General features: G+C 38.6%; 2 protein-coding genes across 7 annotated transcripts; both read left to right on the top strand.

The window, feature by feature from the left end:
- Window positions 1-1,710: 1,710 nt before the first annotated feature.
- On the top strand, window positions 1,711-11,538 carry taldo1 (transaldolase 1). Its single transcript, XM_071489258.1, has 8 exons — window positions 1,711-1,893; window positions 5,308-5,431; window positions 5,961-6,068; window positions 6,679-6,810; window positions 8,351-8,526; window positions 9,368-9,565; window positions 10,406-10,551; window positions 11,009-11,538. Exons 1-8 carry the CDS (start codon window positions 1,794-1,796, stop codon window positions 11,039-11,041), a joined length of 1,017 nt encoding a protein of 338 aa, XP_071345359.1. The 5' UTR covers window positions 1,711-1,793; the 3' UTR covers window positions 11,042-11,538.
- Window positions 11,539-11,768: 230 nt separating this feature from the next.
- Window positions 11,769-25,389, top strand: LOC139627991 (uncharacterized). 6 transcript variants are annotated; one of them, XM_071489254.1, is made up of 16 exons: window positions 11,773-11,910; window positions 14,392-14,481; window positions 14,628-14,785; window positions 15,864-16,054; window positions 16,840-16,944; window positions 17,533-17,671; window positions 19,790-19,940; window positions 20,134-20,266; window positions 20,856-21,008; window positions 22,233-22,270; window positions 22,415-22,444; window positions 22,565-22,731; window positions 22,898-23,388; window positions 23,524-23,623; window positions 24,242-24,521; window positions 25,020-25,389. In XM_071489254.1, exons 3-16 carry the CDS (start codon window positions 14,654-14,656, stop codon window positions 25,100-25,102), a joined length of 2,193 nt encoding a protein of 730 aa, XP_071345355.1. In that variant the 5' UTR covers window positions 11,773-11,910; window positions 14,392-14,481; window positions 14,628-14,653; the 3' UTR covers window positions 25,103-25,389. The 6 variants fall into 6 exon arrangements, with proteins under 6 accessions (XP_071345353.1, XP_071345355.1, XP_071345352.1 ...); XM_071489251.1 differs by having other exon boundaries at window positions 14,621-14,785; XM_071489253.1 differs by having other exon boundaries at window positions 11,830-11,910; window positions 14,420-14,481; window positions 14,621-14,785.
- Window positions 25,390-25,943: the final 554 nt, after the last annotated feature.

The raw sequence follows: 25,943 nt of genomic DNA, 5'->3' as shown, positions 1-25,943 counted from the left end.
TCATTATGCTGCTAAAGAGTTGAGGTATTGCTTTTGAATACCGCGAGCAAGGCAATCACACCAAATGTAATGGTTTTTTGCAAATAGGACTAATGTTCAGGTAGCTGTTACTGGAGGGCAAGAAATATATCGGGAACAGGTGCCTCAGTACAGTTATTCAATTAAAATCCCATAATGCAATGGCACATGGTAAAATGCTGAACAGACTGTACTCTTTGTGTAATTAAATATTTCACATATTACTAATTTCAGTCATTTAAATGTTCTCGCATAGCAGGTGAAATGTTCCAGTTTAATTTCTCCAATAAACATTATCATACCAGCAGTTTTCAGACAGGTACTTCAATTATGAGGGCTCACAAAACATTACTGAACCTACGATTAGACACATCCAGAATAAGTTCGAACACCTTCAGTCACTTTTGCTTTCAGCCATCTTCCACTCAGACTGTGCTGGGAAACTCCTGCAGCCAGCCTCAACTGGAGATAGCCAGGCCTGCCACCCTTTGTCTCTGCATTGTTGAACCAGTTCCTGGTACTTGGTGGCCGTCCTTGCCGAGGCTGTCTGTTTTGTTTTTTTGTTTTCAGAATGAATAAGACATTTTTTGCCTGTCATTTGCAATTAATGTTATTTGTTTATTTGAGTAGGAAGAGCCTTGTCATTACAGTACATCAACATCTCGGAAACTTTTTGTTTGTTAAAACATTTCCGGGCCGTTTTTGATTGTTATGCCCACTGGGCTCAACAAACCATTTCCTTGAGCATCACAAAACATACAACATACATTCTTTCTGAAAGAATTGTTTTATGACTTGGTGCTAGTTACTTAGTATATTTAGTATGACTAAGTATAACTATAGTTTAACAACTAAGTCACAGTGAAGATAGTATCTCATAGTTATGACCTATAAGACATATGTATATGAGATTTGTAATATAATTATGACTTGAAAAGTTATGTAATGGATTCAATTTGTAAAGCAGAGCCTGTTTTGTCATAAGGGATATGTTTGATTTGTTACTCAATTCAGCTTTATAACACAGACAGAAACTTTTCAGACAGGAGGAAAACAGAATGACCAGAAAACGTGAAATGACAAAATAAAGTAAAAGAAATAAAATAAAAAATCTAATCACACAATGTATTTAGAGAAAACAACATCAGCAGTAAAGAAATAAACTTTTTTTTTTTTAATATTACAGCATAGGAAAAGTTCTGCATTGACAATCTAGGTTAAGTGAAAGCTTGTAAGTAAAAGTATGAATAGTAACAGGACACACAATTCACAGATTGCGCCTCTAGCTGGTAGTTGTTCCTCATGGTGGAGACAGTGCCACAGCAGAATAATTTGGGGCTCATAAATATGCAGCCTCAGCAAGCCTCCTTCCCTTTAATTATTATATCATAAAATTTCAAAATTGCAGTTTAAATCCCAGGTTTTTCGAGGTACCTCCCCATTTCTGGGCCCTAGGTACTCTGTTCCACTATTTCCCTCACTGCTATGTGTCTGTAATTTATATACCTCGGGTTAGTTCAGTACCACATTTTAGATCATTACATTTTAGATCATTATTACATCCTTCTTTTTCACCATTTCTCATTTGTCATCGTTTTTTCTCCGGAGTTTCGTTCACGGAGGCGTTTTTTTTGAGGCCCTCACAGCCGAGCCGCGTTGTTGTCTGCGCGTCCCCGGCGTCTTCTTCCTGCTCTGGTGCGCGCTCCCGCCTCTCTGACATTCCGCCTGCTCTCACGTGTTTTCTGTGTATAAAAGGGTCCCGGTCTCCGCTCATCATGTCCAGTGTGTCGCCAGACAAACGCAGAAAAATGGAGTCAGCGCTGAACCAGCTGAAGAAGCACACTGTGGTGGTGGCAGACACGGGAGACTTTAACGGTAAAAAAAAAAGAGCCCAGCTTTAATCACCTGCTAATGTTAGCCGGTTAGCATGATAACTAAGCGGGGGTCTGTTAAACGTTGGCTGTCTGTCTCACTCGTATTAATGCTAGCTGGCTAAATAACATGCTCACCAGCTCCTGTGAGGTTTTGAGTTTACTCTAACTACAAAATATGACAGTCTGATAATCCGATTACTTCTTGTTAACGTTACCCAATTTAGTAACAGCGGCTAGTTTTCGTTAGCCGCGCTAGCAACTAACGCGAGAACGAAAGTATTTTGTTTACTCAAACCTTTTATCGACCTCACAAGTGACCGTTTAAAACCAGCTACGCCTAATTGAGCTAAATGTATACGTGATGGAAATGCAGATGATGTGGTGGCAAAGCTAACCGAGCGAACACGGAACAAGGTGTAATCTGTGCTTTCCTTCCTTGTTCGTCTCCTTCATGCTAAAGAGGAAAAGGTCATGTTAATCAATTGGCCGGATTGAGGAACAGTGTGCAGTAATACTTTTGCAGGGTGATGCAAACCACATAGTTCCTGATGCGCAGCCTGCAGACTCAGGATGACTTGACAGAACTGGTTTGTGAGTCCTTAGCCAGGCTCTTATTACACAGCAGGTGTGGCAAGAGGGTTTGTATTAGGCCACTAATGATGAGACAGCTTCTAATTATTCTTTATCTAATAATCAAGAATATGTAATATATATAAAAATTCTCTAATAAGGAAAAAAAAACTTAATTCCCCACAGATGAAGGTGATGTCTTTCAGGCTTCTACCATGTACAGCAAAGAAAAGCAGGACATTGTCACTTTTGGGAAGATGGCATCATCAAACAGATGATTTTTTGATTATCAAAATAATTGCCCAATATTTTACTCTGTTGACTCATCAGTTTACCCTTTTATCCGAAGCGACTCACAAGTGAGAGTTCATACATACAGCGGTTGTACTCAATAACACAAACTGCTGTAAAATTTAGTGCAGTCTAGCAGTGCTGATATTATGATCTAATTAATCAATTAGTCAATTGAAAGAAAAATAATAGACATTTTTAAAAAAAGCTGTTCATTGTTTTAGACTAATCATCCAGCGAACATTGAGTAAATTGATTATGTTTGGGTTTTGCTTCCTTCATCAGGCAAATCCAACCAAGAAATAATTGATGCATTAACTGAAAATTTAATTGTGTACAAGCCAACGCAGCAACAGGACAAACGGAGAAGGATAATCAGAATTTGCCAGCAAGTAACAAATAGTTTTTCACACCACTATATCCTCCACATCAACAGTGGCTGTCTCACAGTGCTGATATACACAGCTCTAATCAAAACATCTCTCAGCCATAGTGAATACCTCTGTCAGCACTATCAGTGAAAAATCAAAGATGTTATGTAGAGTTTGTGTTAACAGTAGTTATTCAAGATTCACACAGCTATTGCTTTCACATTTTTTTTAGGCCTCCTTTTCAAAGTGTATGTCTGGTTTGTGTAATTCTGGTTATACAAGAATGGTGTAACCTTTCTTTGGTTTTACTTGTTGCAAGTTTAGACATGTTCAAATCAATCAGCAAGCAGTTCTTTTTCATGTAAGAAATGCAAGAACGTGGTCAAACGTGGTGTAACGCTGCTTGCTTCACTTGTGTAAGTGGGGAGGGGGGGGGTCTCAGGAACAGTTTGGCAGCTGAGAGTGCACTTGTGAAATTTTGCACAAGAGTACTTGGTAAATAATTAGCCTGCACAGTTATAGATGTTTTTGAAGAAGATGCACATTTTGGAAAGGTTCCTAATGAGGTGACAACTCAGCAGGTCAGGTCCTGCTTGTATGCTTACTGATATCACATTTAGATAAAGGCAGTAATCTGACTGTGAAGATTAGTACATTATGGATTTTTGTTTAATTGTTTAAAGTTATTGTGAGTGTAAAGTTGGCTTTCATTTTTCTAATATCTCCATGCACCACAATGCTCAGAACAATGTGTATAGAAAACTTTCTGTATCCAAACAGTCGGTTAATTTGCAGTCAAATTAAAGCACATTCATCAGTGTGAAAAGAAGTTCTTCCTTCATGTTTTCTGGTTAATTAGATGTTCCCCTACATGCTTTTACACATACCTCTGAACAGGAAGCTGACGTACCAACAAACTACCAAATCACTTGACTGCAACTGTTGGAAAGCTGCAGCAATACTTTGATACTGTGATTATAGTTGGTGAACTTTCATGATCAATTTATAAATTACTAAAAATGTGAAATCTGTATTCTCAACTAGAAAGAAAAGACTGGATTACCATTAAATATCATTTACAGTCTTTTATTAATGTTAAAACTTTTTATCATAACTTTAAACACTATTTTTACCCAGTTGAGGATATGCATCATCACTTGAAATGACAATGCATGTCCTCAATGGCAATTTGGGTTGGCTTTTAAATTATGGAAAGCTTGCAAAACTATCCATATGGTTTGGGAATACTGCTATAATCAGCACTCTAACAATGTAGCGTCTTCTTGAACTGTTGATCACGAGTATCTAGTCCATACTCACTGACCTACAGAAAGATCCCCTTTTTTTTTTTTTGAGGGGGTGTGAGAGATAACTGGCTCCAGAACAGAGACATGCTTTGTTTATAGGCTGAAGAGCTGGCAGCACTGACTGGATGCGGTGGCTACAATCAAGTGCTCACACAAAACCACTGTGCCCCATGAAAAGGCCCTGCTGCTCATGCATATCAGATTAAAATCTGAAGCTCAGTTCTGTAAACTGCACCAGGATAATGAGGTTATGAGATAAAACAACGCCTCATACAGGCTTTGTGACCTTTTGCTGCACATCATAATACTACTCAACACATAAAATCAATTTGTCACAACTTTTAAGTTTGGCAAACAGTCAAGATTTGAAGACTATCAATAATTATCACCCTGCTTAAGCCTTTGTCTTCCTCAAGGGGATGTTAAACTGTGTATTATCTCTGATAAGAGGAATCACTGATGTCCATCTGCCTCTTCTGATTCTGGATAATTTTTTTTTTTTTTAAAGAGCATGGTACAGCAGTACATCTGGACAGCAGATGGCGTAATTTCTCTTTGACAGCAGCACTACAGTGTAGCTTCAACATGCCAGGGTTCTGTCCATGACTCTATCTCATGTTCTTCACCTAAGCACAGACAAAATCTATATTTTAAATAAAGTAAAAATCTTGAATTGTTTTTGTTTTTTTGTTTTTTTTTGTTTTGTTTTGGGTTTTTTTTGGTTTTTTTCCCCCTAGACAGAAATTTGAAACCAAATTGTGGCCTTAATGAGATATTTGAACATGCATGTATATTTAAACAGAATAGTTAATCTAAAGTATGAAAAAAAAGCAGGTATGTGTATGTGACTTGTCTCTGTCTCTTCCTGTCCTGCAGCCATTGATGAGTACAAGCCTCAAGATGCCACCACTAACCCATCTCTTATCCTGGCTGCTGCCAAGATGCCAGCCTACCAGCACCTGTTGGATCAGGCCATTAAATACGGCATCGCCAAAGGCGGGTAAGAGGCTCTTTAGTTGCGTACCTGTTGGATTAAACTAGAGCTCAAACTTGAATATAAACAGCACAGATGTATGTGTAATTTGCTTAAGAAAGGGAACATTTCATGTGGTTTTGCAGATGTTGCACAGTGCACAATTCCTCTGTGCAATGTGTTGACAAAGTTCCCTAATTTGGGGCAGGCTGTTAAATGTAATGTTAGTCTTTTCTGCTTAAACCTAAAGTTTGTAATGCATTTGGATGAATTTAAGCCTTAGAGTGAGAGTGTGGTTCCTTAATTTTGAAGAAATGTTGATTTGGTTTTGTGTCTTTGCACCTTACTGGTTTAGTATCAAAGCTGTCGCACAACTTCAATCTGATGATCTGTCAAATTCGTAGTAATTTGAATGTGCAGAAGTTTAGGATTTGCAGCTTTAAAGATATGAAAATAATAACAAATACACAATTTCCATTTTTATGAAATTCCTTTTTTCCCCAGTGTAACTCAGACAGTGAGAACACCAGCTTTAAATGTTTCCTTCTCTGTTCAGAACTGAAGACGAGCAGGTAGCCAACACCATGGACAAGCTGTTTGTGTCTTTCGGGCTAGAGATTCTCAAGAAAGTCCCAGGCAGAGTCTCCTCTGAGGTGGATGCCAGGTAGGTGCAAACACCATGTCGCGAGATCCTTATTGTGACAGCAAGCATCTTTACTATCTTAAACTTTTCTAAATAACAAAGTGGACTGAGAGAATCTTAAATTACATTCATTACTCATGAGGAAAGACTCGTAAGAGTAAGCAGACAACTGGTATTCAGAGACCATGTTATTGGTCATGTCATCATGATAAGGTGAAAAACTTCTTCACACTTTTATTTTGGAGAGTTTCTTCTATAATATTTACATTAATATAACAATAATAATAATAATAACTGCAGTCATTTTGCTATAAAGTGGAACTGTAATTTTATACATTTACATACTTTTAAAGTAAACATACTTTTATCTAAAACCTGTTACACTTGCCTCTCATACATCTTTTCACACACCCATTGCTCAGGAGCAATTGGAGTTCAGCATCTTGCTCAAGGACATGCAGACGGGAGTAGCTGGGGAATCAAGCCACTCATGTGATTAATAAACCTATTCTACCTGCTGAGCCACAGGCGCCCTAAAAAATGATTGCCCTTTGGCTTAAAGCAAATAAAATAATTGAGTGTGGATGCCAAATTTGAGCTAATGTATAATGGCCGTTGTTTTACCTAACAGACTATCTTTCGATAAAGATGAAATGGTTGCAAAGGCCCTGAGGCTCATCGCTCTATACGAAGAGGCAGGCATCAGCAAGGAACGTGTGCTCATCAAGCTGTCATCAACGTGGGAGGGGATTCAGGCTGGCAAGTGAGTTAATTATGGTAGATTTGCATTAGTTATGTTCACCTGTTACGTCTGTCAGTTTGTTTTCTTTTCAGTATTTTATGTTTCATCTCTTAGGTATGTATATGTTTGATCCTAGAGGGTGAATACAACAGGGTTTCTTTGAGCGTATTACAATGGGGGTGATGCTGCTTCCCCTATAATAAACCTCAACTAACAAAACAATGGCAATCTCAAACAGCAGCATCTGTGGTCCAAGTACAGCCAGAGATCTGCCAGGTTGATGAGCCTTCACATCATATATTATGAGTCTCGACAGACATGGAAAATGCCACTTGACAGTTTGTTGGCACACATCCAGCCTGCTGGTTGTGCACGTCTACATTTTATTGTCTTATTTGCATGCACACAAGGGTGTATATGTACACACATGACTGACGCAATACATTACAGCCAATGATTTCACATTATTCTAATGAAATACAGGTAATTCACCAAAATAAGTAGCAATGCATCTTACTCAAACTGGGATGTGAACAATGCAGAAGTAGATCTGAAGAATACATTCAGTGCTTATTGGAGAGTAGCATAACATTGATAAAAGAAACATAATTTTTCTGTTTATTTTAAAACACTGGGTACTTTTTTGGGTCTTTTATTCTTAATAGAATATGTATTTACTTTGCTTATGTTTCCAGGCTATTGTCAACCCCCATACAGTCCTGATGAAGCAGTGTAGCTGAGAGTGTTGAACTCAAAGGTTTTCACTTCAGCTTTGTTGCTTACTTAAGAGACAGGAAGGATGAGCATTAAACAATAGGAAGATTGGGGGCAGAGATTTACACTCTATAAAATGTTTTTAGTAAAGTATTGTAAACCAGCGACGGTTTGTAGAATTTAGAACATTTGACTTTGGTATCCCCTTAAAGTTTTGACTGACTGCATTTTATTTCTATAAATAAAACCTTATACCATCGGAATAATTTCAGAGATTATTTAATCCAAGCATCATATTGCAAAATCAGGGAACAAAAGATTTTAATGTATTGTTAGCCTGAGTTTAAATATTGACCAGATGGACTTTCTTTTCTTTACTTTTTTTTTTAAATCTTAGTTTTAATTAGATCCAGTCTTGAGGTAAAACAATCAGTCAATTCATTGATTAGGTTATTGACAGAAACATTAATAAATTATTCATTTAAGTAAATGAAAGAAAAAATACCAAATGTTCTCAGGTTCTGGCTCCTTAAATGTGAGACTGCTTTTCTCTGTTTTCCATAGTAACTGAATATCTTTAGGTTTAGAAGCGTTACCACTGTAGTTTGGGTACAGACAACAGCCAGTATCACTGTTAACAGGACGGTGCCAATTTGGTAGCACATATTTAACCAGTGCAAAATAAGACTGAACTTTCTGTCAACTAAAAAGACTATTCCTGTCTTTGAGGAGGTTCTGATTGAAATGTTAAGCAGAGGAAAAATGCATGTTAACATATGGACATGTTACTGTTCGTGATCTATTTAAATATATATTTGATTATGTTGTGTTGTGTTTTCTTGTGCAGGGACCTTGAGGAGAAGCATGGTGTTCACTGCAACATGACCCTGCTGTTCTCTTTTGCTCAGGCTGTGGCCTGTGCAGAGGCAAAGGTAACACTTATATCACCCTTCGTTGGACGCATCCTCGACTGGTACAAGGAGAATACAGACCGCAAAAGCTACGAGCCACATGAAGATCCAGGTAATAAAAGCCATTCTTAGCTTTGTGACACCTGCCATTGCTGACATGTAGTCGAGCTGCACCGCAGAGCCTTACATAAGCCAAATAACCATAAATACCATGTTGCTTAGAGCAGTGGTTCCCAAACTGCGGTCTGGAGACTTCTGGGGTTCCTTGAGGGGTTCTTGAATAATTAAGGAATAATTTACTTTCACTATATTTCCATCCATAAGTAACACAATGACAAAATGTATGACTGTTTCGGTCAATACTTTCTTTAATAAAAGCCAAAAATATTGTCAGATGCAGAGGGGTGGGAGGGTTCATGGCCTAATTTGTGTCAGTTTAGGGCTCCTTGATGTGAAAACGTTTGAGGACTACTGGTATAGAGTGGTATCATATTATTGGTTCAAAATAAATGATTGTTTAGAACCATAACAAACTCTGGATTTTGTAAGATTCAATTCTAAATTGTGGTATTTTTGGACATATCACCACCAGCTGAACACCACCCTCTTCAAACCAGTCAGAACAGCACAGAGAAAACAAGTCTTTGTCAACTGTAGGTCACTCTGAAAACGGTGTGTGCATTTAGGATCCCATCACTCATAAGAAGCATAAGAAACAAAACATTCACTCAGCCATCAAGTAATGGCATTTTTATGTATATAGCACATTTGATCCCTAGTAAACTTAATGTGTTTTTTATTGAAAGACAAAATAAAAACACATAGGCATACAGAAAATATACAGCGATTTTTAAAAACCCAGCACAACCAAATAGAAACTTGTCCGCACATGAAACAGTGCTGTCGTACTGCCTCACACACGCACCTTAATTTCCCTTCTTCTCCTTCCCAAGGTGTCCTGAGTGTGACCAAGATTTACAACTATTACAAGAAGTTTGGCTACAGCACCGTGGTGATGGGCGCCTCCTTCAGAAACACAGGGCAAGTGAAAGCCCTGACGGGCTGCGACCTGCTCACCATCTCCCCTGGGCTGCTAGCAGAGCTCAGCCAGGATCACAGCACCGTCACAGAGATGCTCAACGCAGAGAAAGGTACTGCTCTGTCACTCGAAGCCTTCCTGCAAAGCACTGCTTTATTAAATAGCTTTGCCAGTAACTTTTATTTTTCACTGCACAATAACATTCAGTCAACTAGAAACAGTAAAAGGGAATAGACTGAAGGTTTTGACACCTAGTTGGATCATAATGAATACATTAAATTAGAAAATTCCAGCTTCTCTGCTCAGCCTGTTCTGAAGCTTGTGTTGATGCAAAGAATGTTTCATTGACACCTGTCATATGTGATTCTTGCGTCAAAGGATAATTTTGTTATTTTTGTTTGCTCCGAGTTTGGAGAGGCAGCTAGGAGCATCAGCACAGAAGCTGAGCAATCTGCTACTATAGATGGGGCCGTCTGCAAAAATATGTTTTAGCTACTTAAATCTTAAAGATTCTGTTCATGGCGCACCTCGGTGGCTCACCTGGTAGAGCGCGTACCATTAAGGCTTAGTCCTAATTGCAGCGGCCCATGGCCCTTTACTGCATGTCATCCTATCTCTCTCTCCCCAACTTTCCTGTCCCTCTCTCTCACTGTACCTATAAATAAAGACATAAAAAGCCTGAAAAAATAATTAAAAAAACAAGATTCTGTTCATAATTGAAGAAACTAAAACATAATCAGCACATTGTTTATCACTGTTCACAGTAAAAGGAAGACATAGAGTTTCCTTAGAGCGGAGAACATAACTTTGGATGCATGGGCATAAAATGAAATATTTGTGAAAATCTATTCAAAGCATTCTGCTCTTTTGGAGAGAAAAAAAAAAATCAAATCTGTAAAACCTGCAGTCTAAGAGCCTAGCGCATTGACCTTGATGGGTTTTGTTTTTAAAGCCAAGGCCTGTGATCTGGAGAAAATCCACCTGGATGAGAAGGATTTCCGCTGGCAGCACAACGAGGACCGCATGGCCGTGGAGAAACTGTCTGACGGCATCCGCAAGTTCGCTGCCGACGCCATCAAGCTGGAGACCATGATCAAAGTAAGAGACGATATTTATGCCTCTGCGCCGGCGACACACGGAGCCGGAGGCGTATTGTTTTTGGGTTGTCTGATGTCCATCCCGTTCTCTTGGACACGGTATCACAGTAACACCTTCACCGAACTTCTTCAAATCTGGCACAAACATTCGCTAGGACTCAAAGACAAACTGATTAGATTTTGGTGGTCAAAGGTCAACCTCACAAAACACTTTGTAGCCGTTACTCAAGACTTCACACAGCAATTCTCACAAAATTGCACACAAATGGTTATTTTATGACTCTGACTCTGTAATCTGAAACTAGTCTGACTAGTCTGAGTCACAGAGGGACGGTCACTGCGGTAATTGACACACTGTGTCCTTGCAGCCAGGACAGAGATGTTTTCATCATGTTTTATGCAAGATGTTTGCCAAGCTTAGTTTGCTCACTCTTCGGCTTTTTGTTTTTTAATCACAGGAGAAAATGCTCAATGTGAAAAACGGCCAGTAACGGACAGATTTTGGCGTCTCCAGCCCCATCGACAGGAAGTACAGAGTTAGGAGGCTGCCTTCTTTGTCCCCAACTACCTGATAGAAGGTCCAAAGCACCAGAATGCCTTCCCTGTCCTCGTCTGACCAAACTCCAGGGACATCTTGAATGGACACCTTTCCTCTCTTTGGCTGGCACTGACTCTGTTTGTTTTCTGACCAAACATAGATGGTGATTTAATGCTAATGCTGGTGTGGAGTTTATGTACAATAGTCTAATATTTACTAGAAACATGAAAGGAAAGGAACAAAAAGAACAACTTTGCAGCAGAAATGTCCTAATGAGACTTGGCTTAGTCTCTGTGAGTAGTAATCATGTGACTGCTGTGAAGGACTGTGAGATCTTTTTGGCAGGAACAGACCACAGTTTTGCTACAGACAAATGAAGTCAACTGTATTATCATCATTCCTCAGAATATTACATTTTGTTCTTTCAATAAAGAAACTTCTCAGCCTTCACAGTCGTGTCTGGATGTTTTTAAATGTTCCTGTATTTATGAACAGATCAGTGAGTTACATTAGGCTTCACACCCACTTAGCAGGGAATAGACTGTAAAGCCACGCAAGGCATTTTAAATTTCAGCTCTGCAATTACGGTAAACTGGAGTTAGTCTTATCTGTTTGACAAAGCCCTCCTCCTGACGTACAGCTATTGTCATGCCTCTCTTCTAGTTTGTGGTCGAGCCAGTTGAACTCCATTCTTCCCCTGCCCAATTTTAGTTGAACTATGTAGAAGGTTCACAGCTGGTGAAAACTCTAGTACATGTTTGATGCCAGACGAGACATCAACACTAGGTTGGACTCTGAAACTTTTGTGGCAGGTGGCTTAAGGTAATGGATTCATTTTACTTCTGTATTAGGAATGTTTGATTTCATTATTTGTTTGAGTAAGCAAGCCGTAAACAAAGCTGCTCACAAAGGCATGCAAATGAGTGACAAACGTACATTTTAAGCACATAATTAGTGGAACAGAAAGCTTACTAGAACGAGCTAAGCATAGAGGCTTTTTGAATAAGAAACGTGACACTTCTGTGATTAAGTTATCATTTCACAACAAAATTTTAAAAGTTCAACCAGTGTCTACCTTATTCTTAAATGTTTTTTTGAAACCTCGGCATGTAAGACAGTCAGCCTGAAATGTGCAAGTTCCAGTTTCGAACCTGTCTTGCAGAGCACAAGTAAAAGATGTGGGCTGTTCAGCTCTGCAATAACAAAAATATTCAATCCAATTCTTGAAACATTGGACTGTTTTATCCTTTTATCCACACTGTAATTTGATTGTGATATCACTGCCTCATGATGTGTCAAAATTAATTAAAATCACTGAAGTAGAAGTATAATACAACTCTCTAAATGTACTTAAATGTACTGATAATATACACACCAGGGTCAGATTACCAGGGTCCATGTTGTCATCAGCCTTATCTAATGTAAACAAAGATAAACAATAGAAAAAACTGTAATACAGTATTTGTTCTGAGGAAAGACAGATGGTTTGATTCTGCCCCTATAATCTTTCATTGTTCTTTTACCTACATATTTCTATTGAAATATTTATTGAAAGGATGTTTAAATTCATCTAAACTAGAAACTGTCTTTGCTGCCATTGATTGTCAACACAACACAGGCCCAATAGGTAATCAAGCCACATGTCATTTGAACATTAATTCATGTTTATTTGTAAATTATACAAGAGAAGAAAAAAGGAGGATGAGGGATAATATTTGTGTAATTTAAGGACTGATAGGAAAGATGATGACAGGTGTAGCTCCTGATGATTGATCCAAAATATGGAAAAAGTTTGAATCGCTGCTTGAACTAAACCTACATCTCCAACTTTCAAACAATTCAACCCTTAGTGTGAAGTTTATTTAAGGAACATCCCGTCAGTTATCAGTTTTAAGATGAAGAAAGTCAGAAAGAGCAGAATTGGCATCAACCAAGTGTAACGCAGACACTGAACACTCACAACCACCAATCAGTCCAAAAATGATTATTTATAGAGAGCTGAGGATGTCTCTCAAACATAGGATTTGATCACTCAGTCGCCTCTGTGTTTCACAGTAATCTGGGTTTTTACTTGTAGATTTGACAAATATTGTTTGTGATGAAATACTGTTTATAATTGAGACAATACTGCAGCAATCACCTTCTTGCAGGTAGTAGGCATTACACAATACTAATTCACAAACCTTAATCATGTCTGTTTAGTAGCTGTTGCACATACACACGTTGTGTTTACGTCTATTTAATCATTTGTTGAGTTATGTCCGGCTTCATCACTAAAAACCTTTTTAAAGGATTCATCATGAGATTCGATATGAAGCATCACGGTAGTTCAGGCTAACACAGACGTCATTTTGTAGTCACTCTGTCATCCAGTCATAAATGTCCACGACTGAGATCCTTTATCGAGGCGGGCCACACATCAAGGTGTAAACTCTCACACTGCTCCTCCACAGCCTCCTCCAGCATTTAGCTCCATTTTGAATGTTTCTACAAATGTGTGTTAATGAAACCAAGAGTTGCACAACTATTAGTGGATAGTTCCTGTAAGGGACGTCCTGCTGTGGTCGATGAGTGAAGGAACAGAATCAGCGTCGCTCACTGAAATGTTGACATTTACATCACAAAACCAACAAGTAAAGAGAAAGAGACAGTTTCAGCTTCACTTGACTTGTACAGTAAACTGCAACTGTTTTGTGCTTAAAGTGGATAAATGCTAAGAACAATTTAGAACAATAAATAAAGCCTTTGTTGCAACAGAAACACAACTCTGAATGCTCTTGAGCATCATGGTAGTTCAGACTGGTGCAGGAATCACATGCCCTATACAATACATTACAAATATGTGATGGCTCATTCAGTAAGTAGCCTATGCCCACATAATCGTTTCGTTGTACTAGCTTTAATACTTTAAACTTTAGTACTTCTTAGTACTTCAGAGTTTGTGCCAAGCCATGTGAAATTCAAGTCACTCCTCCACATACGTCTCCAACATCAGCAAGTAGTTTTATGTGAAATTAGCATTTTTCTTAAAATATTGTTTATGTTTGCTCGAATACTGCGTGCGTCAGGCTCTGGTGGTGAACTAACTGCTTTAAACCTTGATGTGACTGCTCTGACTGATGTTACATCAGCGAATATTAATCCCATTGTTCTGTTCTGTTTCATATCACATAACCTTTCATACTCACGCACCCTATATATTGCACAACGTTCCATTAATCTTAGAGGTGCCACCTCCTGTCTGCAGTAACCTTTACATCCGTCATCGCTTCTCAATAGTCTCTCTTACATTTGTTTTTCAAGATTCCATAACATCTCTGTCACATCACAGTCTCCCTCGCAGATGCCAAACAACAGCCCTGTTTCTGAAAGTGTCACCTCTCATTATGCTGGGTAGGTCTTAGATCACACTGATTGACGGGCAACACTGATGTGTGCTCATTGATGCTCAGCTTGTTATGCTCTAAAAAATAGCAGCTTTATCATCCTGTAATGAGCCCCGACTGCTTCACCTGTCTTTGTGTTTCCTAAGGGTTCAGACGTCCTGTGTGACTGAGGAGCTGAGATGCTGCGCAGATCCACACTGAGCGTCCTGTTGCTGGGCCTGACTCTGTTCCTGTTCGGCCCGGCCTGTGAAGCCTCCTCGCTGGGGTTGACGGTCCATGTTGTGCCCCTGGACAGCGATGGAGGGCAAACAGTGAGCAATGTTTCTCCCTAAAATCTTTGTCACAGTGTCTTCATGTGCAAACTCCTCCGGTTCTTGTATTTATGTTATTTATTGAGGTTTTTGTATCACCTGAGGTAAAGCAGTAAAATAATACAAACAGCTTTTCCGCTGTTTGAAAGTTAGTGAACTTAAAGTAATTATTTCAAGCCTCAGTATTAAATTATTTTTTTCATCTCTGTAGATTTAAATTGTAAAAACCGTCCACACTAGAAACCTCACAGGTATTCTCACAATTTACTTTGTGTTTTTATTTCTCTACACAAATTAGATTCCTTAAAATAACCTTATTGCTGTACTTAAGGTCTTCAGGGATGCATTAATGGAAGAAGAAAATATTCATTTCACATGCATTTTAAAAATAATCCCCTCATTTTTTATACTTACTAAACAGTAACCACTTGTTAAACAACTTACCCTGACACCACTCAAGTATTTCTCAGTTTAAGTGTATATTCAAAGACTTATGGTCTTGCCATTTTTAACTGAAAAAGTAACTCAGAATCTTTAATTAATTTAATTTAGAAAAAATAATTGAGTATGATTCATTGTGTAGATAAGTAAGATTTATTGTGAGCTATTACTTCTATTCATTCATTATTTAACTGTCATATTAAATGCATTATTACCCTGTGAACGATCTAAAAAAACAGAAAAAATAAAGTGATTAATTACAAATGCCTACAACAATACACGATTCGATCCCTTAAAATCCCTTAATGCTAACCCTTGCTTTTTTAATCTATGGCATCTTTTATGAATGATTAATCTTGATTAATCTGATTAATTTATTACATTTTCACTGTAACAAATGTCCCATAACTTATCGTTTTGAAATGATAATGTTGGCCTGTTTTGTTTTAGTCGTGAGAATCAAAGTGGATCCAGAATATGAATTCAAATTCTTTGTGAACTAGGTCATAATGCTGTCAGATGTCTGTTGTCAGACTGAACTCACCCTGCAGGTTCCTGACTCTCAGCTGAATTCACTCATACAGCAGTCACTCCGCATGAAGCAGAGTTTGTCATGTTGTTGCTTTGCCTTTTGCAGGTGCGGGCTCATTTCAGCGCCATAGCTCCCAGCCCTTGCCCAGATTTGTCCGGACTGTGTGCTGTAGGGGAGGACTGTCTGGTCCACCCGACCTCCATACCTTTCAACGGCACCAAACCCAGCCCAGGCTGGTGTGTCCGCCAGTGGCAGAAAACCATCCCCAGTGATTACAACGCCTCCATCAGCCTAGGGTATGAGACCTGCATGCACTGTCTGGAATTTAAATTCATCCCTCAATAACCAACCGGTTTTTTCTGATGTTTTGGGGTCAATCATGCAAGTACATTGAAGTGAGCAGCATTTACCAGTAGAGCCTTTTGTGCCTCACACTTTGACTCAATATAACTCATGTAAGCTTGTGAAAATTGGAGACTTGATATTGTTCTGTACTCAGGTGAGGTGGCTGCATCTATTTATGGTTTTGTTTGACATTATTTAAACTTGGCAGTCAACGTTAACAGCTGAAATAAGCCATTTTAGTTTTTTCTCAATAATATGAATATAATTAATACATAATAAAATAAACAACATTCTTTCACCTTTATAAGAATTTCTTATCATCTTAAGTCTGCATGCTAATGTTGCTAATTACACAGATCTTGTTAAATGTTATAAAAGACCAAACATTAAGGTAATTTTTCACATTTGGGAGAAGGGAAGTTTTTAATTTTCACGTGTCTGTGCATTCTTTATAATGTCACTCTAATTAGCATAATGACTTGTTTTGCATTATGTGTAGCACTTATTAACCCTGAATTTAGGTGTAATGCACTGTGCACTACATGTGCAACAAGTCCTCCAAGCTTCTGTTTTACTCTGTTCTACTTAATATTTGTCTTCTTTCATGATGTGGTTTGCTCTTTGCCTTATTTCAGGTGCATTTGATGCAATGCTTTGAATATTTTATCAATATATTTTTTTATTTTATTCCACTAGTTTCATTTACTCTAATATGTACCTTTTCTTAAATGTTTAGGTCCAACACAGAATTGTATGTAGCCGTGAAAGCAGGACCTAAGGTTCGGGCAAACAGTGGGAAACTCAATAATCCTGCTTTTGTTGCTCTCCCTCCTCCATTAAGGTAATATACACATATATACAGACACACACATAGCCTCCAAACTGTCTCTGTCACACTAAATTATGGCCTTAACTAAATGTATCAAGGAGACAAGATAAATATCAAAGAAAATGAGGCTTAGTTTAGTTGTTATTCACTTTCGTGCAGAGAGTTCATCAGATGAGGCGATTTATACCACTCTCATGTCTGGACAGTGAATATGAAAAATAAGGCGGAAACAGTTAGCCCGGCTTTGTCTAAACGTAACAAAATCCACCTTTGCACACCTCTAAAGTTCACTAATCACCATGTATCTTGTTTGTTTAATCCATACAAAACCTGAAATGTATAAGTGACAGTCCAGCAGTTTAGCCAGGATTTCTGTATCGGACTATTTCTCGACCCTGACCAATTGCCAGGAAACCAGTCGAGACTCCAGGAAGTTACTGGCCCCAGCCGAGAAACAGCCACCAGTACCTCACCGATTACTGTGATACGTTACACCTTGTTTTTCAGTTTAACAAGTTTATCATATCTACATTAGTTTTCTACTTTGTTGTGCCTGTATTTGTGCCTTTGTTGCTGACTCTTGTTGTGTTATGGGATCAGGGCCCGTGTGAACTGCCCTCACCACTTCCATCTGTCTGTGAAAGACCTGGATGGGGACAAGGTGCAGTGTCGCTTTGCCCGGCCCGACCAGGGAGAGTGTCTCAACTGCACTCAGCACTCCTTTATAGAGCTGGATGAGGTCAGTCCATCTTCAGTATTTCCTTGAGCAGTATACAGTATATAATAACACACACACAAAAATTTGTCAGTAACTGTGAGTTTTGGCAAATCTTGAAAAAGTATCTAATAATTTTTTCTGGGCAGTACAACTAAACTTAATTTTCAGTTTTTCAGAAAAATGTTTTTACTTTTAAAAAGATAAATCTTGTTACTCTAGTGTTTCTTTTGAGTCATGAGCAAAAAGTTTAAACTAGAAAATCTGAAAATCCAGTTTCATCCCCTACTGGAAATAGAATTCAGGAAAAAAGAGAATCCATGTATTTACAGTTTGTGATATTATTAAATAAATACATTTATGAATAAATATGATAAATTTAAGTATTCACTCTGCAAATGAAAAAGTCATTATCATGATCACAAAACCAGTTTGAGACATTTTTTGCTTTTTGACACGGCGCATCATCATGTTGGAAGCTGCCATTTGAAAATAGTAATGTGACCATAAAGTTAGCAACAATAGGCTGTGGAATTCAAACCATGGTTGGTATTAAGGGACCCATTGTGCATGAAAAAAACAGGAGATCAGCAGTTTCAGAAATACTCAAACCAGCCTGTCTGGCACCAACAATCATGCCACAGTCAAATTCACTGAAATCGCTTTTCTCTCCTCGTTCTGATGTTTGATGCGAACATTAACTGAAGCTCCCGGCCTGAATCTGCATGATTTATTGCTTTGTACTGCTGCCACATGATTGGCTGATTGGCTGATTGGATAATTGCATGAATCAGCAGGCGTTCCTAATTAACTGTTGGGTGAGTCTATAAAGGAAGATAAAACTGAAATAGTCAAAGTGCCAATACCTCAAAATTTTATTTAATTACAGTACTTGGGTAAATGTACCTGGTTTCTTTCCACCTCTGGATATAAATTCATAATCTGTTTTTTCAGTGGGTACACCTGTTCAGTACCACAGTGCCTTTTCACATGTTTTCAGGAATAGTTCTCAAACATATATATTGTTTTTATAAGCAAATCTTAAATCAAAAGTTTACTGGGACTGTTTTCAAAGTAAATAGCAGCATAACCAAGTAGCTCCTTAATTAACTATGTGAACTTTACCTCAGCAGTCTGCAATGTCCTTCGTTGTCTCAGTAATGAAGGGCAAGATGGCAGGAGCAAGTGAGCAAAGTTAGGCAGACATCAGCCAGTGAATTATAGCATCCCACCAGTGCTATAAAGCAACAGTCTCAATGAAAATATCTTGATCACATTTTGCAGTCCAATAAGTGTTTACTTCCTTGCCTCACTGTATAGTTGGATCATATAAGGCATGGCACGTTTATTTGTATAGTGCCATTCAGACAGAAGGTAATTCCAAGTGCTTTACAAATACATAAGAAATAAAACATAAAGTAAATTGTATTTAAAGACAATAAATATTAAAATTGCATAAAGTCAGGTAAGAAACTTTCTCTTTAAGACAAAATCTTTTTTCTTTTCCATCTAAGTGTTCACACTTCTATTACATGGCACCTCTGACAAATGCGCCACAGGTTGTGATTACAGCAGGGTCAGCCGCCTTCAGCTACCCCAGAACATTTTCCCTACAGGTGCAATCTCACTGTGGGTTTCATCTACACCAGGCACAATAGAAAATGAAAGGACAGATTTAAGTTATGCTGAACCACCAGGAGCACGTCTCCGCAGAAATAAAATCCCAGTTACTTTGAATGATCTTGATCACTGAACTGATTTCTGCAGGGTAAATTGATTAATAAGGTAAAAATGCCATTCAGTGGTCAAAAGGAGGCAGAGTAGGTGGCAGCCTGCTGTGAAGCTGTAGTGTTTCAGGTTGTAATGCCTTAAGTAATTTTTTGTTGAATTTCTCTGGGCTTATTTTTACTTTTTGCTATATCTTTTTTTAGCACATACTCCAGCTTACCGACCTGGCTGTTTCAAGGTTTCCTGTTCCCAAATAACAAGTGACCACTCTACTTTTCATCTTTTACTGTTACTTTATTTTACAGTCCACTCCTCAAAAGCTTGTTGACGACAGCCTGATTATCCAGAAACAATGGCACAGTTATTTTGAATAACCCACAGACCATATTCTGTTTGGCTAAACTCTTTTACCAGGAGAAATGTATGTTGACGTTCACTGGAAACGCACCAGCGGGACAGTATTTCATCTACCTGATGGCTGAGGACCTGATCCCTGTGCCTAAAACAAGGCTCAACACAGACAACCCACCCCTCAGCTCTGTCCCTGTGCACCTCTCACTCACTGGTGAGTCTGTCAATCAGATATTAGACATTAATGCTTCTTATATGTCATTAATAACCATGGATCAAACATAGAGAGACACAGAACAAGGATAATTTGCTACAGGGTTAAAACAGAATACAACATGGTTAAAGAAAATTTTTAGTCTGTTATGAATTGAAGTTACAGAAACTTCTCTTATTCTTCTTCCTTCTAGTGGAGGAGTCAGCTTCCAGCTGCACTGCTGAACCTGTGGCAACAGGAGAGACCCCCAAAGAGGATTCCACGCTGTTTGTCCTGCCGTACCAGCAGGTGAAATTTGACGTCAGCTTCATGTCACAGCTGGAGAGGTGCGTTCTGTTTGTTTCACTCCTATACATGTAACTAGGGCTGCAACTAATGATCATTTTTGTCATTGATTATTGTGTCCAGAATTTTCTCGATTTAATCAGTTAGTCAATAAAATGTCAGAAAATGTCCGTCCCTATTCCCAAGAGCCTGTTGTACATGTTGAAGTTTCCCGTTGTGTCTGATAAACAGTCCACATAAAGATATGGAGTTTACTGTCATAGAGGACTACAGCAACCAGAAAATATTCATAGAGAAGGTGAAAGCAGAGAGCTTATTAAAATAGTTACTATTATAATTTTTCTGACCAATCATTACAGCTTTATATGTAACACAACAAAACTAACCAATTTAGGTTTATCTGGTGTAGCAGTAGGGAAAGCCTCCTCTTAATAATGCGTGAACACTTCCAAGTCAGACTAAAAAGTGTTTTTTCTCCCACCCTGCTAATATTGCTTGAACGCAGCACAATCAGGCACATTAATTAATGTCACTTGTATTGGTTTACAGGGGGTGCAGAGGGTTTTTAAGCAAGCTGTTACATGTACAGATATGAAAGTTTAAATGAAAGGTTTCTCTCTATGTTTGCAGTGTTTCAGAGTTGGCAGTGGTTGGTCCCCCTGAACTCTACAGGATTGGCTTCAAATCAGTCGGCCCCCTGTCAACGATGACCATGGCCTGGGTCCGCTCCGAAAACAAATTGGCCCGCCTTTTGCCCATCTGCTTTGCTGCAAATACCAACAGGTAGTTGATTCACACTCTGACCCCTGGCAAGAGCAGGAAGATAAAATATTCTATTACTGTAAAAAGTCTCATCAAAGCCGTACACTGATGTACTGGCTGAACTGAGGAACCTGTTCTGATTGTGAACAGTTACTTTGAGTTATACTGATGTGTTTAAGGTATTAAGGTACAGAAGAAGAAGTTCTGGAAATGCATATTAGGTTTGGATGAAAATACACTTGAAATGACCTCAGGAATGTCTGACTTTCTCAGTATAATCTGACTCAGAATCCTTAATTTAATACATATGATATTTTGCTTGTTCAGTGTTCTCACTTTCATGGGTTCAGACTGATTGGCGAAAATTGTATTTTTATCCATCTAAAATCAAATCTACAACACAATAAAGAGTGCAAAAGTGAAGGGGGATGAATACTCTCTGAAGCCACTGTATATACTATGATTTAGTTACTAGTAATAAGTACTAGCATTGTGCTAAAACTAGTGGTGTTGATTGTACTAGAATGTCCTACTCAGGTAGAGGTATTGTTTAATTGATTTTACTAACAGCCCTGGAGTTTATATTATAGAACAAGTCAATGCTACTCATACTTTGCAGTAACTTTTCAAAGTCCACAGCACAGAGTTAAAACAAGTCATTGTACTTGGACGAGAAATTACGTACTATATATCAATGAGCTGGAACTTGTTTTAACTGTGATTGTCTCATGTTTCCACAAACATGAATTTAAGACTTTGGAATAATTTGTTAAAAAAAACAAACAAACAAAAAAACCTATAATCACACACAGTTTCTACACATAGTACTTTAAAGATACTCAGAATATACAAGTACACCAAAATGTTACACTCACTTATAACAACTTACTTTCCCTTTCAGTTGTTATCCAATATTGTGCACAGAAACACAGATGTGAACACATACTCACACACACATAAAATAAACATTATGTACATGTAAAACATGTAACTATGGGCCACCCTGGTTGCTTACTGATTAAGACACTTACCATGCAGCGTCCTCCGTCTGATTCTGGTAAAGGACCTATTTTTTCATGTCATACCCCTGCCTGTACCTATACATATTTTAAATATGTGAAAACAGTGACCGCAGTATAAGTTCATTACAGTATATTATTCACATATACACCCGCTTGTACGTCCAGCCATGTGTTCATATTGTTGCCTGAGCAAATGTCTGATTAGCACTTCTTGTCTTTCCAGTTTGCAGTCAGAGCCCAGATGCGTGTGGCTGTATCAAAGTAAGACCTTAAGCTTTGGAGGGACACCATAATAATTCCAGCAACACTTTACTGTAACTCACAATACACCACTCCCAACCTCCTCACAGGGTTCCTCAGAAAATAGTGACTATTAAAACATGCCTTTCTTTGTTTTTTTTCCAGGGGAAATGAGAACACTACCTGCTGGAACAGGTTAAGAAAATATTACACTCTGTCATATTCAAGTGTTGCGAGTGTGATTCAAATTTTGAGTGAACTAATTATGTCTGTGTGAGTATAAAATAATTCTAAGAATCTGGTGTCCGCCTGCAGAGCTGAAGTGTGAGAAGACAGAGATGACTCTGGTGCTCCCTGTTGCCTCCCTGAGTAACATCAACCTGGACGAACTGCAGCTCAACAGCCCCACCTGTCCTGTGACCTACAACAACACACACCTGACTGCTCGCATCTCTTTGACCGGCTGCGGCACCAAGACTGTGGTAACGCACTCCACCTTTCTGTCTTTCTTTCTTTCTTTCTTTCTTTCTTTCTTTCTTTCTTTCTTTCTTTCTTTCTTTCAGTTGCATCAGAGTACATTTTATTAAATTCTTACTTCTAACTTGGCATTGATATATTAATCCTCCCTCATCCTGTGCTGTTTTCCAGCACTCTGGCTCAGAGCTTGTTTACACCAATACCTTGCAAAGTGTGCGTCCCTACACTATGGTCAGCCGCCAGCCCTCCCTCGTCCTCCCTCTGGCCTGCCGCATCCCTGGATCCCAGGTCAAGGGACCACAGTACAAGATCAACATGCCTACTGAGACGGAGACCTTTGGTGAGGTTTCCTTTTGGATAGAATTTCACTTCCCAGGAGAGGGACCCTTGGGCAGATTCACACGCATTCCCAGGTTACGCTCCGTCTACATGCCACCAGAACGAGTGCGTCGAGAGGTGGAATCGCCATCAGAGAGGAACAGCACCTTCACCAGCTCCACTAACAACACCTCTGCCAGTGGGGACGTTGGGTCCAGGATCCAACAGCTGGACCTCCATGTGATGTCCAACTGCAGCGTGGATCGAGCCGAGCTGATGGTGAGCAACTGTATTGAGTCTGAGACGGAGGACTTTGCAGAAACCAGCTCCATTCTGCAGCAAGGGTCAGTGACAGTCTACCTGTTTTCTGACGTTACTGTTTTGAAAAAAGACAGACGTCTTTTAACAGATGTTAACCCTGAATTTGAAGCGTGACATATGAATAAATGCTAATAGTTCTGTCATTCTTTCTCTTTCAGGTGTGCTGCTTCCAACAACACATTGGAGGTCATTACAACACAAAGCACTGCCAAGATTTACCGCCTTGATTTGAGCACTCAGGAAACCAAAGGATCAACGGTCTGTGTACTCATGCAACACACACAACACATTTTACCATCCTCTTCTTGTGTGTTTTTTCTAAATGTCCTAAGACAAGCCCAAGCAGAAAATCAATTATACATCCAGACAGAAATTCACTCCAGGATGTTGGTAAGAGTTAGCTCCACCATCTGAAATGGCTCTGACAGAAGTCTATGATTATACTTTTTTTCTGTAAATCCCCACTAGCAGTGTCAGTTGGTCTACCACATTGGGTCAAACTGAAATATTTTTAAGACAATTGGATGGATTTCCATGAAATTTTGTAGACATTCATATCGGATGCTGACTCTGGCACTTCCTTGACTTTTCTCCTTGCGTTAGCAAAGGGTAGATTTTTGTGGTTTTGAGTGAAATATCTCGACAAATACATTTATTACATGTGTAATATTTTGACAACCCCCTTATTTTTCATCTACAGCATACTTGGTTTTATGGCCAGATAGCTGCAAAATTAATGACATTCCCATCAGCAACAGCTACAATTTTCCAGTGTTTCAAGTTCCATCATTCTTAAACAGTACTAAATGTAATGTTCTACTATTCTAGCCATCTGTCCACACTGCTGATTGTATCTAATTACTTTGTGTTCTGCAGATGTATGTCCAGTGCACAGTCAATCTGTGCATCTCCACCATGCCTTCTCAGAAGTGCCCTGATCTGTGTACCCGCTCCGTTAATCACAGAATGCTGGTTAACAGTGTGTTTACCAAAACCTACACCATTCGCTCAGGACCCGTTAGCCTTGTTGTCACCACTGCTGCACCACAAACAACCGTCAACACTGATACGACCACTACAGCGACATCAACTGTAACTAGTAGTACTGCTTCTGTTGCAAATGAATCAGCTGCCCAGAGCACCACCACCTCACATGGTAAAATATTATCCTCTACACAAGCCTCCTTCTTTTTGTGTTGTTGTGTTGTAGGTAGTGATAATTCACAAAAATGACATATCAGTCTACTGACCTGTAAATATTATTGTTCATTGCAAGGTGAATTCAAGTTTGTAAAGAATACCTACAATCAAAAACCATTGTCTTTAAAATAAGGAGCACTGGCTCATTAAGCTGTTTGATATTAATTATCAACTGCACAGCTGATTAGAGGCACAAACAAACTATATAACTGTGTTTGGCCCCACAGCCACCGGAAGGCTTAAAAATTAAAAATGTACATTTCAGGGTCTACTTTTATTATTTCTGTATTCATAATGAGGATTCTATTGAGCTGTCTCACTTTTTCAATATGAAATTATTGATTAGAGTTACATTATCTTCTTTTTAATGTCACATTTTGAAGTTTAAAATGTACATACACAAACACACACTGAGTGTAAATGTAACTCTGTAACCTCCTCTCTCCTCTTGCAGCTCCACAGCAGGCTTCATCCATGGCAGCAGGAGTGATTTTAACAACTATCAGCATATTTCTTCAAAACATCTTTCTTTACTGAACATGCTGCTGGATGATGATCTGTCACAGCATGAAGCCCTACATTTGCCTGTTAGGGACATTTGAATATTTAATACCACACATTTTCCCATGACTCTGTTGTGTATTCTAAGCTTCCAAAGAAAGAGCACACTACATAGCTGTCAAAAAATGAACCATCCTTATGATTGTATGTCATCTCACCAGTAATGGTAAGATGCTAAAGGATGTGATACAGACAAGGGCTCAGGGAATAAAATATTCTCCCTGAGATAATGCTCATATGAGGAGACACTGACACTGATCATGGTCCATGGGGACTCTGTTACATGTCATTCTTCCTCTCTTCCCCCTCACTTTCTGACACCTTCTGCACTACTTCATATTTTTGCTTCATTAGCTATCAATTTCTCAGGGTATATTGTTCGGCAAATGTATGACAAACATTGTGGAAAAAAAGGTTTGGTGTATTTTAAAGTTATAAACGTTTAATTTGGCTCAAGTATTTAAATAAGCACACACTAATTTGTGCATCTTGTAGATCTTTTTTGAGACTGCAAAAATGACTTATTGTTGTGTGATGTGATCTGTATTTTAAATTCAGAAAAGAAAAATATTGTAAATTGTTTGTATAACATAAATAGATTATTAAACACTTATACAAACTGAGTTTTATGTTTCATTGATCTGTGTTTTTACAAAACCGTACTAGTTGATTATCGATTTGCTATTTCTAAAATTCAAAAAACACAGCACCATATAATGAGAAGGAACCAGTTTGTAGAACTCAACATAATTTATTTTATTTATTCACATTATAATGGTGATAGAACAATAATACTATTACTGCTAGTCATAATAAT

Source organism: Trachinotus anak, unplaced genomic scaffold (assembly GCF_046630095.1).
Source record: "Trachinotus anak isolate AG129_WGS33_773 ecotype Australia unplaced genomic scaffold, CSIRO_AGI_Tana_v1 ptg000011l, whole genome shotgun sequence".
Taxonomy (NCBI): Eukaryota; Metazoa; Chordata; class Actinopteri; order Carangiformes; family Carangidae; genus Trachinotus; species Trachinotus anak.
Note: the sequence above shows the minus strand (reverse complement) of the source record. Positions and strands in the feature narration are given on the sequence as shown.

Excerpts from the sequence above, each read along its gene's own strand:
- taldo1 (XM_071489258.1), top strand. The coding sequence starts at position 1,794 with ATGTCCAGTGTGTCGCCAGACAAACGCAGAAAAATGGAGTCAGCGCTG. Across the intron at positions 1,894-5,307 it reads AGACACGGGAGACTTTAACG|CCATTGATGAGTACAAGCCT; the intron begins GTAAAAAAAAAA and ends CCTGTCCTGCAG. Across the intron at positions 10,552-11,008 it reads AGCTGGAGACCATGATCAAA|GAGAAAATGCTCAATGTGAA; the intron begins GTAAGAGACGAT and ends TTTTAATCACAG.
- LOC139627991 (XM_071489252.1), top strand. The coding sequence starts at position 14,654 with ATGCTGCGCAGATCCACACTGAGCGTCCTGTTGCTGGGCCTGACTCTG. Across the intron at positions 17,672-19,789 it reads CCTTTATAGAGCTGGATGAG|GAGAAATGTATGTTGACGTT; the intron begins GTCAGTCCATCT and ends CTCTTTTACCAG. Across the intron at positions 22,445-22,564 it reads AACACTACCTGCTGGAACAG|AGCTGAAGTGTGAGAAGACA; the intron begins GTTAAGAAAATA and ends GTCCGCCTGCAG.